The 14,019-nt window shown below is 66.9% G+C and overlaps 2 protein-coding genes across 7 annotated transcripts in view; one reads left to right on the forward strand and one right to left on the reverse strand.

Annotated features, from left to right (window-relative positions):
- The window catches only part of MAP4K1 (mitogen-activated protein kinase kinase kinase kinase 1), a 37,723-nt gene extending 24,311 nt beyond the window's left edge, over positions 1-13,412 (forward strand). Inside the window, exons 19-29 of the mRNA XM_071800805.1 lie at positions 595-665; positions 2,218-2,278; positions 2,366-2,468; positions 3,378-3,436; positions 4,541-4,644; positions 7,631-7,802; positions 8,924-8,992; positions 10,510-10,596; positions 11,909-11,979; positions 13,101-13,159; positions 13,251-13,412. Coding sequence (XP_071656906.1) covers positions 595-665; positions 2,218-2,278; positions 2,366-2,468; positions 3,378-3,436; positions 4,541-4,644; positions 7,631-7,802; positions 8,924-8,992; positions 10,510-10,596; positions 11,909-11,979; positions 13,101-13,159; positions 13,251-13,320 — 926 coding nt within the window. The 3' untranslated portion in view covers positions 13,321-13,412. The remainder of the gene's footprint in view (positions 1-594; positions 666-2,217; positions 2,279-2,365; positions 2,469-3,377; positions 3,437-4,540; positions 4,645-7,630; positions 7,803-8,923; positions 8,993-10,509; positions 10,597-11,908; positions 11,980-13,100; positions 13,160-13,250) is intronic.
- Positions 13,413-13,456: 44 nt separating this feature from the next.
- Positions 13,457-14,019, reverse strand: part of RYR1 (ryanodine receptor 1) — a 196,143-nt gene continuing 195,580 nt past the window's right edge. For all 6 annotated transcript variants that reach the window (XM_071800800.1, XM_071800799.1, XM_071800798.1 and 3 more), the window contains one exon: positions 13,457-13,674. In XM_071800800.1, coding sequence (XP_071656901.1) covers positions 13,579-13,674 — 96 coding nt within the window. In that variant the 3' untranslated portion in view covers positions 13,457-13,578. The remainder of the gene's footprint in view (positions 13,675-14,019) is intronic.

A 14,019-nucleotide genomic window follows, 5' to 3' on the forward strand; every position in this document is an offset into this window, starting at 1 on the left:
ACTGGGGACATTGGGGTGGGCACTGGGGACATTGGGGTGGGCTGGGGACATTGGGGGCAGTGGGGACACAGGGTGGGGACATTGGGGGCACTGGGGACATTGCGGGGGTGGGTACGCAGGGTGGGGACACTGGGGACATTGGGGGCAGTGGGGACACAGGGGGGGACACTGGGGACATTGGGGACATTGTGGGGGGGTGGGTACACAGGTTGGGGACAGTGGGGACATTGGGGGCAGTGGGGACACGGGGGGACATTGGGGGCACTGGGGACATTGGGGGCAGTGGGGACACAGGGGGGGACACTGGGGACATTGGGGACATTGTGGGGGGGTGGGTACACAGGGTGGGGACAGTGGGGACATTGGGGGCAGTGGGGACACAGCGGGGGACACTGGGGACATTGGGGACATTGTGGGGGGGGTGGGTACACAGAGTGGGGACACTGGGGACATTGGGGGAATTTGGACCATTGGGTGGGGTTGGGGACACGGGGGGGGTCTCTGGGGACACGGGGGGGTCCCTGTGGCCGCTGTGGTGCCTCGGGGACCCCGGCGGGGGGGGACACACACACAGTGTCCCCGTGTCCCCCCCAGAGCCACAGCTGATCCTGGGGGCAGAGGAGGGGATCTTCACCCTCAAATGCAGCGAGGGCACCATGGAGCTGGTGGGGGGGCTGGGGGGGGCCTGGGGGGACCTGGGGGGCTGGGGGGGTCCTGGGGGGGTCCTGGGGTCTGGGGGGTCCTGGGGTCTGGGGGGGTCATGGGGGTCTGGGGGGTCCTGGGGTCTGGGGGGGTCCTGGGGGTCTGGGGGGTCCTGGGGTCTGGGGGGGTCCTAAGGGGTCTGGGGGGGTCCTGAGGGTTTGGGGGGGTCCTGGGGTCTGGGGGGTCCTGGGGTCTGGGGGGGTCATGGGGGTCTGGGGGTCCTGGGATCTGGGGAGGTCCTAAGGGGTCTGGAGGGGTCCTGGGGTCTGGGGGGTCCTAAGGGGTCTGGGGGGGTCCTGAGGGTTTGGGGGGGTCCTGGGGTCTGGGGGGTCCTGGGGTCTGGGGGGTCCTGGGGTCTGGGGAGGTCCTAAGGGGTCTGGAGGGGTCCTGGGGTCTGGGGGGGTCCTAAGGGTTCTGGGGGGGTCCTAAGGGTTTGGGGGGGGGTTTGGGGGGGCCTGGGGAGGTCCTGGGGCTTCCTGGGGGGGATCCTGGGGGTCTGGGGGGATCCTGGGGGTCTGGGGGGATCCTGGGGGTCTGGCGGGGTCCTGGGGTCTGGGGGGTCCTGGGGCCTGGGGGGTCCTGGGGGTCTGGGGGGTCCTGGGGTCTGGGGAGGTCCTAAGGGGTCTGGAGGGGTCCTGGGGTCTGGGGGGGTCCTAAGGGGTCTGGGGGGGTCCTGAGGGTTTGGGGGGGTCCTAAGGGGTCTGGAGGGGTCCTGGGGTCTGGGGGGGTCCTGGGGTCTGGGGAGTCCTAAGGGGTCTGGGGGGTCCTGGGGGTCTGGGGGGATTCTGGGGGGGCTCCTGGAGGGGTCCTGAGGGGCTGGGGGGGTTCTGGGGGGGTCCTGGGGGGTCCTGGGGTCTGGGGGGGTCTGGGAGGTCCTGGGGAGGTCCTGGGGCGTCCTGGGGAGTCCTGGGGGTCTGGAGGGGTCCTGGGGTCTGGGGGGTCCTAAAGGGTCTGGGGGGTCCTGGGGGCCTGGGGGGGTTCTGAGGGCCCCTGTGGGGGTCCTGGGGTCTGGGGGGTCCTGGGGTCTATGGGGGTGGTTGTGAGTGGGGCTGGGGGGACTCTGGGTGGGTCCTGGGGGGTCTGGGGGGCTATGGGTGAGTCTGGGGGGTCGTGGGGGTTCTGGGGGTCCTGGGAGGGTCCTGGGGGTCGGGGGGGGTCCTGGGAGGGTCCTGGGGGGTTCTGGGGAGGTTCTGGGGAGTTGAGGGGGTCCTGGGGGGTCCTGGGGTCTATGGGGGGGGTTCGTGAGTGGGTCTGGAGGGGTCCTTGGGGGGTCCTGGGGGTGTGGGGGGTCTATGGGGGTTGTAAATGGGTCTGGGGGGCTCTGGTTGGAGTCCTGGGGTCCTGGGGGTCTGGGGGGGTCATGGGTGAGTCTGGGGGGCCTGGAGGGGTCCTGGGGGTCTGGGAGTGTCCAGGGGAATCTGAGGGGCTTGGGGGGGTCCTGGGGGTCTCGGGGGGGTCGTGAGTGGGTCTGGGGGAGTCGTGGGGGGTCCCAACCCCCTGCCCCCCCCCCCCCAGCTGTACCACAGCCGCACCTCCTGGCTGTGCTGCATCGGCGACATCCTCGTGTCCATCTCGGGTGAGGGGGGGGAAATTGGGGGGCTTGGGGGGGGGCTGAGGACCCCCAGACCCCCACTGACCCCCCCGTGCACCCCACACCCCGCAGGGAAGACCCCCCAGCTCTATTCCCACAGCCTGGGGGGGCTGCATGAACAAAGCAGGAGGGAGCGCCTGGGGGGGCACGTGGGCCCCCCCCGCCTGCTGCCCAGGTAATGGGGACCCCCGGACCCCCCCAAACCCCCCCAGACCCCCCCAGAACCCCCAGACCCCCCATCCCACTGCCCAGGTAATGGGGACCCCCAGACCCTCCCATCCCATTGCCCAAGTAATGGGGACCCCCAGACCCCCTCAGGCCCCCCCATCCCATTGCCCAGGTGATGGGGACCCCCAGACCCCCCCAAAACCCCCCAGACCCCCCCAGACACCCCAAACCCCCCCCATCCCATTGCCCAGGTAATAGGGACCCCCAGACCCCCCCAAAACTCCCCAGACCCCCCCAGACACCCCAAACCCCCCCATCCCATTGCCCAGGTAATGGGGACCCCCAGACCCCCCCATCCCACTGCCCAGGTAATGGGGACCCCCAGACCCCCCCAAAACCCCCCAGAACCCCCAGACACCCCAGACCCCCCCATCCCGCTGCCCAAGTAATGGGGACCCTCAGACCCCCCCAATCCCCCAGACGCCCCCAGACACCCCAGACCCCCCCATCCCATTGCCCAGGTAGTGGGGACCCCCAGTCCTCCCCATCCCACTGCCCAGGTAATGGGGACCCCTGGACCCCCCCAAACCCCCCAGACCCCCCCATCCCATTGCCCAGGTGATGGGGACCCCCAGAACCCCCATCCTGCTGCCCAGGTAATGGGGACCCCCAGACCCCCCAGACCCCCCCATCCCATTACCCAGGTAATGGGGACCCCCAGACCCCCCCAGACCCCCCCATCCCATTGCCCAGGTAATGGGGACCCCCAGACCCCCCCAGACCCCCCCATCCCATTGCCCAGGTAATGGGGACCCCCAGACCCCCCCATCCCGCTGCCCATGTCCTGGGCCCCCCACCCCTGGGGCAGGATTGGGGGACACCCCGGGGTCCCCATGTTCCGTGTCCCCCCCCCCAGGAGAAATGTCACCTCCACCAAGATCCCCAACACCAAGGGCTGCCGGACCTGCTGCGTGGGTGCGTGGGGACAGCGCGGCTGGGGGGGACAATGGGGACAGCGCGGCTGGGGGGGGACAATGGGGACAGCGCGGCTGGGGGGGGACAATGGGGACAGTGCAGCCTGGGGGGACAATGTGGCCTGGGGGGGGCAGCGCGGCTTGGGAAGGCACAGGGGGTGCCAGGGGGGTCTGATGGGGTGGCCCCAATGTCCCCAACGTCGTGTCCCTGGTGTCCCTGATGTCCCCCATGTCCCCAGTGTCCCTCATGTCCCCAGTGTCGCCCATGTCCCCAGTGTCCCCAGTGTCCCCCATGTCCCAAATGTCCCCGATGTCCTCAGTGTCCCCCATGTCCCCAGTGTCCCCCATGTCCCAAATGTCCCCCATGTCCCCACTGTCCCCCATGTCCCCAGTGTCCCCCATGTCCCCAGTGTCCCTGATGTCCCCAGTGTCCCCCATGTCCCAAATGTCCCCGATGTCCTCAGTGTCCCCCATGTACATGATGTCCACAATGTCCCAAATGTCCCCAATGTCCCAAGTGTCCCCATGTCCCCAGTGTCCCCATGTCCCCGCTGTCCCCAATGTCCCCCATGTACATGATGTCCCCAACGTCCCAAGTGTCCCCAATGTCCCTAATGTCTCCAGTGTCCCCAGTGTCCTCCATGTCCCAAGTGTCCCCCATGTCCCTGATGTCCCCCACGTCCCCAGTGTGCCCCATGTCCCAAGTGTCCCCCATGTCCCCAATGTCCCCAGTGTCCCCCATGTCCCCAGTGTCCCCAGTGTCCCTCTGTCCCCGATGTCCTTAGTGTCCCCTATGTCCCCTGTGTCTCTGATGTCCCAATGTCCCCAGTGTCCCTGATGTCCCCAGTGTCCCCAGTGTCCCCGATGTCCCAATTGACCCCGATGTCCTTAATGTCCCCAGTGTCCCTGATGTCCCCAGTGTCCCCCATGTCCCAAGTGTCCCCAGTGTCCCCAGTGTCCCTCTGTCCCCTATGTCCCCAGTGTCTCTGATGTCCCACTGTCCCCAATATCCCCGCTGTCCCCAGTGTCCCCGCTGTCCCCAGTGTCCCCAATGTTCCCAGTGTCCCCAGTGTCCCCAATGTCCCGCTGTCCCCGCTGTCCCCAGCCCGGGATGTGCGCTCGGGGGGTCCCTTCCTGTGCGTGGCGCTGGACGCGGGGGTCGTGCTGCTCCAGTGGTACCAACCGCTGCACAAGTTCATGCTGGTCAAGGTGACTTTGGGGACCCCCCCTGTCCCCAAGGGACCCCCATCCCCAACACCCCAATCCCCAACACCCCCATCCCCAACACACCCCGTGTCCCCAACACCCCATCCCCAACACCCCCCTGTCCCCAACACCCCGTCCCCAACACCCCCATCCCCAACACCCCGTCCCCAACACCCCCGTCCCCAACACCCCCCATCCACAACACCCCCATCCCCAACACCCCCGTCCCCAACACCCCCATCCCCAACACCTCCCATCCCCAACACCCCGCTGTCCCCAACACCCCGTCCCCAACACCCCCGTCCCCAACACCCCCGTCCCCAACACCCCTGTCCCCAACACCCCCATCCCCAACACCCCCATCCCCAACACCCCGCTGTCCCCAACACCCCTGTCCCCAACACCCCTCTGTCCCCAACACCCCCATCCCCAACACCTCTGTCCCCAACACCCCCCTGTCCCCAGCACCCCCATCCCCAACACCCCCGTCCCCAACACCCCCCATCCCCAACACCCCCCCCATCCCCAACACCCCCCCCTGTCCCCAACACCCCTGTCCCCAACACCCCCCTGTCCCCAACACCCCCGTCCCCAACACCCCTGTCCCCAACACCCCCCTGTCCCCAACACCCCCGTCCCCAACACCCCTGTCCCCAACACCCCCCTGTCCCCAACACCCCTGTCCCCAACACCCCCCTGTCCCCAACACCCCTGTCCCCAACACCCCCCTGTCCCCAACACCCCCGTCCCCAACACCCCTGTCCCCAACACCCCCCTGTCCCCAACACCCCTGTCCCCAACACCCCCCTGTCCCCAACACCCCCCTGTCCCCAACACCCCCCTGTCCCCAACACCTCTGTCCCCAACACCCCCCTGTCCCCAACACCTCCCGTCCCCAACACCCCCCTGTCCCCAACACCCCCATCCCCAACAGCCCCATTCCCAACACCCCCCCATCCCCAAGGGACCCCCTGCCCCCAGGAGTCCCCCTGTCCCCAAGACCTCCTGTCCCCAACAGACCCCCCTGTCCCCAAGACCCCCTTGTCCCCAAGGGACCCCCCCTGTCCCCAACAGACCCCCCTGTCCCCAGGGGACCCCCATCCCCAACAGACCCTCCTGTCCCCAAGCCCCCTTGTCCCCATCCCTAGCCCCCCATGCTCTGCTCCTGTGTCCCCATGATGTCCCCACGGTGTCCCCACAGTGGGTCCCCATGTCCCCATGGTCTTCCCACAGTGTCCCCACGGTGTCCCCCACTGTCCCCACAGTGGGTCCCCGTGTCCCCACGGTGTCCCCCACTGTCCCCACGGTGGTCCCCGTGTCCCCACGGTGTCCCCCACTGTCACCACGGTGGGTCCCCGTGTCCCCATGATGTCCCCATGTTGTCCCCACGGTGGGTCCCTGTGTCCCCATGGCGTCCCCATGTTGTCCCCATGGTGGGTCCCCATGTCCCCATGGTGTCCCTCCCATCCCCACGGTGTCCCCCACTGTCCCCACGGTGGGTCCCCCTGTCCCCACGGTGTCCCCATGGTGTCCCCCCCGTCCCCACAGTGTCCCCCACTGTCACCACGGTGGGTCCCCATGTCCCCACGATGACCCCATGATGTCCCCATGATGTCCCCATGTTGTCCCCACAGTGGGTCCCCATGTCCCCATGGTGTCCCCCACTGTCCTCACAATGGGTCCCCATGTCCCCATGATGTCCCCATGTTGTCCCCACGGTGGGTCCCTGTGTCCCCATGGCGTCCCCATGTTGTCCCCATGGTGGGTCCCCATGTCCCCATGGTGTCCCCTCCATCCTCACGGTGTCCCCCACTGTCCCCACGGTGGGTCCCTGTGTCCCCACGGCGTCCCCATGTTGTCCCCATGGTGGGTCCCCATGTTCCCATGGTGTCCCCCCTGTCCCCACGGTGTCCCCCACTGTCACCACGGTGGGTCCCCATGTCCCCATGATGACCCCATGATGTCCCCATGATGTCCCCACGGTGGGTCCCCATGTCCCCATGGTGTCCCCTCCGTCCCCATGGTGTTCCCCACTGTCCCCACCGTGGGTCCCCGTGTCCCCATGATGTCCCCATGTTGTCCCCATGATGACCCCATGATGTCCCCACGCCGTCCCCACGGTGTCCCCCGCTGTCCCCACGGTGTCCCCATGGTGTCCCCCCCGTCCCCAGCACTTCGAGGTCCCTCTGCCATCCCCATGATGTCCCCACGCCGTCCCCGTAATGTCCCCCACTGTCACCACGGTGGGTCCCCATGTCCCCACGATGACCCCATGATGTCCCCATGATGTCCCCATGTTGTCCCCACGGTGGGTCCCTGTGTCCCCACGGCGTCCCCATGTTGTCCCCATGGTGGCTCCCCATGGTGTCCCTCCCATCCCCACGGTGTCCCCCACTGTCCCCACAGTGGGTCCCCGTGTCCCCATGATGACCCCATGGTGTCCCCCCCGTCCCCAGCACTTCGAGGTCCCTCTGCCATCCCCATGATGTCCCCACGCCGTCCCCGTGATGTCCCCCACTGTCACCACCGTGGGTCCCTGTGTCCCCATGATGTCCCCATGATGTCCCCATGTTGTCCCCACGGTGGGTCCCTGTGTCCCCATGGCGTCTCCATGTTGTCCCCATGGTGGGTCCCCATGTCCCCATGGTGTCTCTCCCATCCCCACGGTGTCCCCCACTGTCACCACGGTGGGTCCCCATGTCCCCACGATGACCCCATGATGTCCCCATGATGTCCCCACGATGTCCCCACGGTGGGTCCCCATGTCCCCATGGTGTCCCCTCCGTCCCCATGGTGTTCCCCACTGTCCCCACGGTGGGTCCCCGTGTCCCCATGATGTCCCCATGTTGTCCCCATGATGACCCCATGATGTCCCCACGCCGTCCCCGTGATGTCCCCCACTGTCCCCACCGTGGGTCCCCCTGTCCCCACGATGACCCCATGATGTCCCCCCGGTGTCCCCGCGGTGTCCCCCCCACCCCGTCCCCAGCACTTCGAGGTCCCTCTGCCGTCCCCTCTGCGGGTGTTCGAGCTGCTGGTGGCCCCCGGGGAGCTGTACCCCCACCTGTGTTTCGGGGTGCACCCCGGGCCGAGCCCCGCGCGCCCCGTCCTGCTGCGCACCCTCAACCTCAACTCGCTCAGCTCCTGGTTCCACCATGACGGTTCGGATTTGGGGGGGCCCGGGGTTTGGGGGGGGCCGGGGTTTGGGGGGGGGCAGGGGTTTGGGGGGACCCTGGGGTTTGGGGGGGACAGGGGTTTCGGGGGAGCTGGGGTTTGGGGGGACCCGGGGTTTGGGGGGGGCCGGGGTTTTGGGGGGGGCAGGGGTTTGGGGGGACCCTGGGGTTTGGGGGGACCCGGGGTTTGGGGGGGGCCGGGGTTTTGGGGGGGGCAGGGGTTTGGGGGGACCCTGGGGTTTGGGGGGACCCGGGGTTTGGGGGGACCCAGGGGCAGTTGGGGGGGACCCTGGGGTTTGGGGGGATCCTGGGGTTGGGGGATTGTGGGTTTGGGGGACCCTGGGGTTTGGGGGGACCCTGGGGTTTGGGGGGAGCTGGGGTTTGGGGGACCCAGGGTTTGGGGGGAGCTGGGGTTTTGGGGGGACCAGGGGTTTGGGGGGGGGCAGGGGTTTGGGGGGATCCTGGGTTTGGGGGGGTCGGGGTTTGGGGGGACCCGTGGTTTGAGGGGTTGTGGGTGGGCCTGGGGGTGTCTGGAGGGTCTGGGGGGTCCTGGGGATCTGGGGGGGTCCTGGGGGTCTGGGGGGGTCATGGGTGGGTCTGGGGGGGTTCCTGGGGGTCTGGGGATTCGTGGGTGGATCTGGGGGGCCTGGGGGGTCCTGGGGGTCTGGGGGGGTCATGGGTGGGTCTGGGGGGGTTCCTGGGGGTCTGGGGATTCGTGGGTGGGTCTGGGGGGCCTGGGGGGTCCTGGGGGTCTGGGGGGATCTTGGGGGGGGTCTGGAGGGGTCGTGGGTGGGTCTGGGGGTCCTGGGGGTCTGGGGGGGTTTTGGGTGGGCCTGGGGGGTCTGGAGGGCCTGGGGGGGTCCTGGGGGTCTGGGGGGGTTGTGGGTGGGCCTGGGGGCTCTGGAGGGCCTGGGGGGTCCTGGGGATCTGGGGGGATCTTGGGGGGGTCTGGGGGTTCATGGGTGGGCCTGGGGGGGTCTGGGGGTGTCTTGGTTGGTCCTGGGGCCCTGTGGGGGTCCTGGGGATGATTTTTGGGGTCCCTCACTTGGGTGGGGGTGCAGGGGGGGTTGGTTGGTCCCCCCCTCACTGCTGTGTCCCCCCCACCCCAGAGCCCCCCACCCCCGGGCCGGTGCAGGTGACCCAGCTGGACAGCGATTGCGTGCTGGTGCTGCTGGACCGTGAGTCCGTCCGTCCGTCCCGTGGTGTCCCCGTGTCCGTCCGTCCGTCCCCTGGTGTCCCCGTGTCCGTCTGTCCATCACGTGGTGTCCCCGTGTCCGTCCGTCCGTCCCGTGGTGTCCCCGTGTCTGTCTGTCTGTCCCGTGGTGTCACCGTGTTCGTCTGTCCGTCCCGTGGTGTCCCCGTGTCCGTCTGTCCCGTGTCCGTGTGTCCTGTGTCCGTCTGTCCCGTGTCCGTGTGTCCTGTGTCCGTCTGTCCATCTGTCCCGTGGTGTCCCCTTGTCCGTCTGTCCCGTGTCCGTGTGTCCCCGTGTCCGTCTGTCCATCCCGTGGTGTCCCCGTGTCCGTCTGTCCGTTGCGTGGTGTCCCCGTGTCCGTCTGTCCATCCCGTGGTGTCCCCGTGTCCGTCTGTCCCGTGTCCGTGTGTCCTGTGTCCGTCTGTCCATCTGTCCCGTGGTGTCCCCGTGTCCGTCTGTCCATCTGTCCCGTGGTGTCCCCGTGTCCGTCTGTCCGTCCCGTGGTGTCCCTGCGTCCGTCTGTCCCGTGTCCGTGTGTCCCGTGTCCGTCTGTCCATCTGTCCCGTGGTGTCCCCGTGTCCGTCTGTCCCGTGTCCGTCTGTCCCATGTCCGTCCGTCCCGTGTCCCCCGTCCCATGTCCGTCTGTCTGTCTGTCCTGTGTCTGTCTGTCCCATGTCCGCCTGTCCCGTGTCCGTGTGTCCTGTGTCCCTGTGTCCTGTGTCTGTGTGTCCGTCTGTCCCATATCCGTGTGTCCGTCTGTCCCGTGTCTGTGTGTCCTGTGTCCGTGTGTCCGTCTGTCCCATATCCGTGTGTCCGTCTGTCCCGTGTCTCTGTGTCCTGTGTCCGTGTGTCCGTCTGTCCCGTGTCCACGTGTCTGTCTGTCCCGTGTCCATCTGTCCCGTGTCCGTGTGTCCGTCTGTCCCACATCCTTGTGTCCGTCTGTCCTATGTCCGTGTGTCCGTCTGTCCTATGTCCATGTGTCCATCTGTCCCGCGTCCCTGTGTCTGTCCCTCCCGTGTCCCTGTGTCCGTCTGTCCCGTGTCCGCCTGTCCCGTGTCCATGTGTCTGTCTGTCCCGTGTCCGTCTGTCCCATGTCCACATGTCTGTCTGTCCTGTGTCCGTCTGTCCCATGTCCACATGTCCATCTGTCCTGTGTCTATGTGTCCCATGTCCACGTGTCCGCCTGTCCCGTGTCCGTGTGTCCCGTGTCCGTGTGTCCCGTGTCCGTGTGTCCTGTGTCCATGTGTCCATCTGTCCCGTGTCCGCCTGTCCCGTGTCCATGTGTCTGTCTGTCCCGTGTCCGTCTGTCCCGTGTCCGTGTGTCCGTCTGTCCCGTGTCCGTGTGTCCCATGTCCACCTGTCCGTCTGTCCCGTGTCCGCCTGTTCCGTGTCCGCCTGTCCCGTGTCCATGTGTCTGTCTGTCCCGTGTCCATCTGTCCCGTGTCCGTGTGTCCGTGTGTCCGGGGGGGTTCCGGGGGGGGTTTAACCCGTGTGCCCCCCCAGGGAGCGCGAGGCTGGTGACGCTGCAGGGCGCCCCCATTCGGGGGGTGACCCCCCACATCCCCTTCGACGTGGACGTGGAGGCCGTGGGTGGGTGGGGGGGAATGGGGGGCTGGGGGGGGAAATGGGGTGCAGGGGGTGCTGGGGGGGTCAGGGGGTGCTGGGGGGTGCTGGGAGCTTTGGGGGGATATGGGGGTGCATTGGGGTTTGCAGGGTAATGGGGGACGTGTTGGGGTGCAGGGGGTTGTTGGGGTACTGGGGGCTGTGTTGGGGTACAGGGGGTGTTGGGGTGCAGGGGGCTGTGTTGGGGTACAGGGGGTTATTGGGGTGCAGGGGGGGCTGTTGGGGCGCAGGGATGTTGGGGTGGGGGGTGAGCTGTGTTGGGGTGCAGGGGGTGTTGGGTTGCAGGGGGTGTTGGGGTGCAGGGGGGGTTGTTGGGGTGCAGGGGTTGTTGGGGTGCAGGGGTGTTGGGGTGCAGGGGGTTATTGGGGTGCAGGGGGGTTGTTGGGGTGCAGGGGGGGCTGTGTTGGGGTGCAGGGGCTGTTGGGGTGCAGGGGGTTGTTGGGGTACTGGGGGCTGTGTTGGGGTACAGGGGGTGTTGGGGTGCAGGGGGCTGTGTTGGGGTGCAGGGGGGGTTGTTGGGGTGCAGGGGTGTTGGGGTGGGGTTGAGCTGTGTTGCGGTGCAGGGGGTGTTGGGGTGCAGGGGCTGTTGGGGTGCAGGGGGGGCTGTGTTGGGGTGCAGGGGGTGTTGGGGTGCAGGGGCTGTTGGGGTGCAGGGGGGGCTGTGTTGGGGTGCAGGGGGGGTTGTGGGGGTGCAGGGGCGTTGGGGTGGGGTTGAGCTGTGTTGGGGTGCAGGGGTGTTGGGGTGGGGTTGAGCTGTGTTGCGGTGCAGGGGGTGTTGGGGTGCAGGGGCTGTTGGGGTGCAGGGGGGGCTGTGTTGGGGTGCAGGGGGTGTTGGGGTGCAGGGGCTGTTGGGGTGCAGGGGGGGCTGTGTTGGGGTGCAGGGGGGGTTGTGGGGGTGCAGGGGCGTTGGGGTGGGGTTGAGCTGTGTTGGGGTGCAGGGGTGTTGGGGTGGGGTTGAGCTGTGTTGGGGTGCAGGGGGGGTTGTGGGGGTGCAGGGGTGTTGGGGTGGGGTTGAGCTGTGTTGGGGTACAGGAGGTGTTGGGGTGCAGGGGTGTTGGGGTGCAGGGGTGTTGGGGTGGGCTTGAGCTGTGTTGGGGTGCAGGGGGGGGTGTTGGGGTGCAGGGCTGTTGGGGTGGGGTTGAGCTGTGTTGGGGTGCAGGGGGTGTTGGGGTGCAGGGCTGTTGGGGTGGGGTTGAGCTGTGTTGGGGTGCAGGGGGGGGTGTTGGGGTGCAGGGGGCTGTGTTGGGGTGGGGTTGAGCTGTGCCGTCCCCCCCCCCAGCGCTGGCCCGGGGCTCTGTCCAGGCCGTGTGGCGGCACGGGGTGCAGCTCTGGGATTTGGGCTCCGCTCAGGTGAGACCCCCGGCCCCCCAACACCCCCCCAACACCCCCTGGACCCCCAGAAAACACCCCCAGCACCCTCATAAACCACCCGGCCCCCATAACCCCCCCAGCACCCCCATAACCCCCATAACCCCCAAATACCACCCAGTCCCCCCAAACACCCCCATAACCCCCAAACACCCCCAGCACCCCCATAACACCCCCAGGCCCCCCAAAAACCCCCGAGCCCCCCATAACCCCCCCCAGCACCCCCATATTTTGTCACACACTCCCCCATATTTTGGGACCCCCTCCCCCCTCCCCCCCCCCCATATCATATTTTGGGACACCCCCATAATTTGGGACCCCCCCCCCATCATATTTTGGGCACCCCCATAATTTGGGACACCCCCCCCACCCCATTCTTTGGGACACCCCCATAATTTGGGACCCCCCCCCCCCCCATCATATTTTGGGACACCCCCATAATTTGGGACACCCCCCCCACCCCATTCTTTGGGACACCCCCATAATTTGGGACCCCCCCCCCATCATATTTTGGGACGCCCCCATAATTTGGGACCCCCCCCCCCCCCCCATCATATTTTGGGACACCCCCATAATTTGGGACACCCCCCCACCCCATTCTTTGGGACACCCCCATAATTTGGGACCCCCCCCCCATCATATTTTGGGACACCCCCATAATTTGGGACACCCCCCCACCCCATTCTTTGGGACACCCCCATAATTTGGGACACCCCCCCCCCCATCATATTTTGGGACGCCCCCATAATTTGGGACACTCCCCCACCCCATAATTTGGGACACCCCCATAATTTGGGACCCCCCCCCCCATCATATTTTGGGACACCCCCCATAATTTGGGACCCCCCCCCCCCCCCATCATATTTTGGGACACCCCCATAATTTAGGACACCCCCCCACCCCATAATTTGGGACACCCCCATAATTTGGGACCCCCCCCCCCATCATATTTTGGGACACCCCCATAATTTGGGACACTCCCCCACCCCATAATTTGGGACACCCCCATAATTTGGGCCCCCCCCCCATAATTTGGGACCCCCCCCATATTTGGGGACACCCCCATTATTGGGGACCCCCCCCATTATTGGGGACCCCCCCAGCTGATGGAGGAGCTGCGGGACCCTCGCTGGACCTTCCGCCTGCTCAGCAGCTCCCACAGGTACAAACTGGGGGGGGGGTCGGTGGGGGGGTTCAATGGGGCACCCCCCCCCACCCTGACCCCCCCCTCCCCACCCATCTGCCCCCCCCAGCACCCCAATTTTGGAGACGCGCCCCACGGACGATGCCAACGCTCCCAGCAACCTCTACATCCAGGGGTGAACCCCCCCCCAAAAACCAGCACCCCCAAAACCTCTTGTGCGGAGAAATATTTGCACCCCCCCCCAATAAAAAGCCCCCCCCCCCCAAATCACTGCTTGGGGGGGGGGGTGCGGAATAAAGAGCCAAGGGGGTGTAGTGACACTCTATGGGGTTTATTTGGGGTGAACACAAGCGGTGCCCCCCCCCCCGCTGGACAAGGCACTTTGAGGGGGTTTTTGGGGTCCCCGGGGGGGGGTTTTGGGGTTCGGGGTGGGGGGGTCACCCCAGCTGATCCTCGTATTGTTTGCGGAAACAGTCGCCGGCGGGGAAGAAATCCCAGCAGCGCTTCTGGTACATCTTCCATACGTACGACTCCTGGGGGGCCGTAATCCATAGGGACCCCCCATGATCCACAGAGACCCCCCCATAATCCATAGGGACCCCCCATGATCCACAGAGACCCCCCATAATCCATAGAGTCCCCCATAATCCATAGAGACCACCCCATGGTTCATAGAGCGCCCCATGATCCATAGAGCCCTCCATGGGCCATAGAGCCCCCCATAATCCATAGAGACCCCCCCATAATCCATAGAGAGGCCCTCATAATCCATAGAGTCCCCCATAATCCATAGAGACCACCCCATGGTTCATAGAGCGCCCCATAATCCATAGAGAACCCCATAATCCATAGAGCCCTCCATGGGCCATAGAGCCCCC

Source organism: Patagioenas fasciata, chromosome 33 (assembly GCF_037038585.1).
Source record: "Patagioenas fasciata isolate bPatFas1 chromosome 33, bPatFas1.hap1, whole genome shotgun sequence".
Taxonomy (NCBI): domain Eukaryota; kingdom Metazoa; phylum Chordata; class Aves; order Columbiformes; family Columbidae; genus Patagioenas; species Patagioenas fasciata.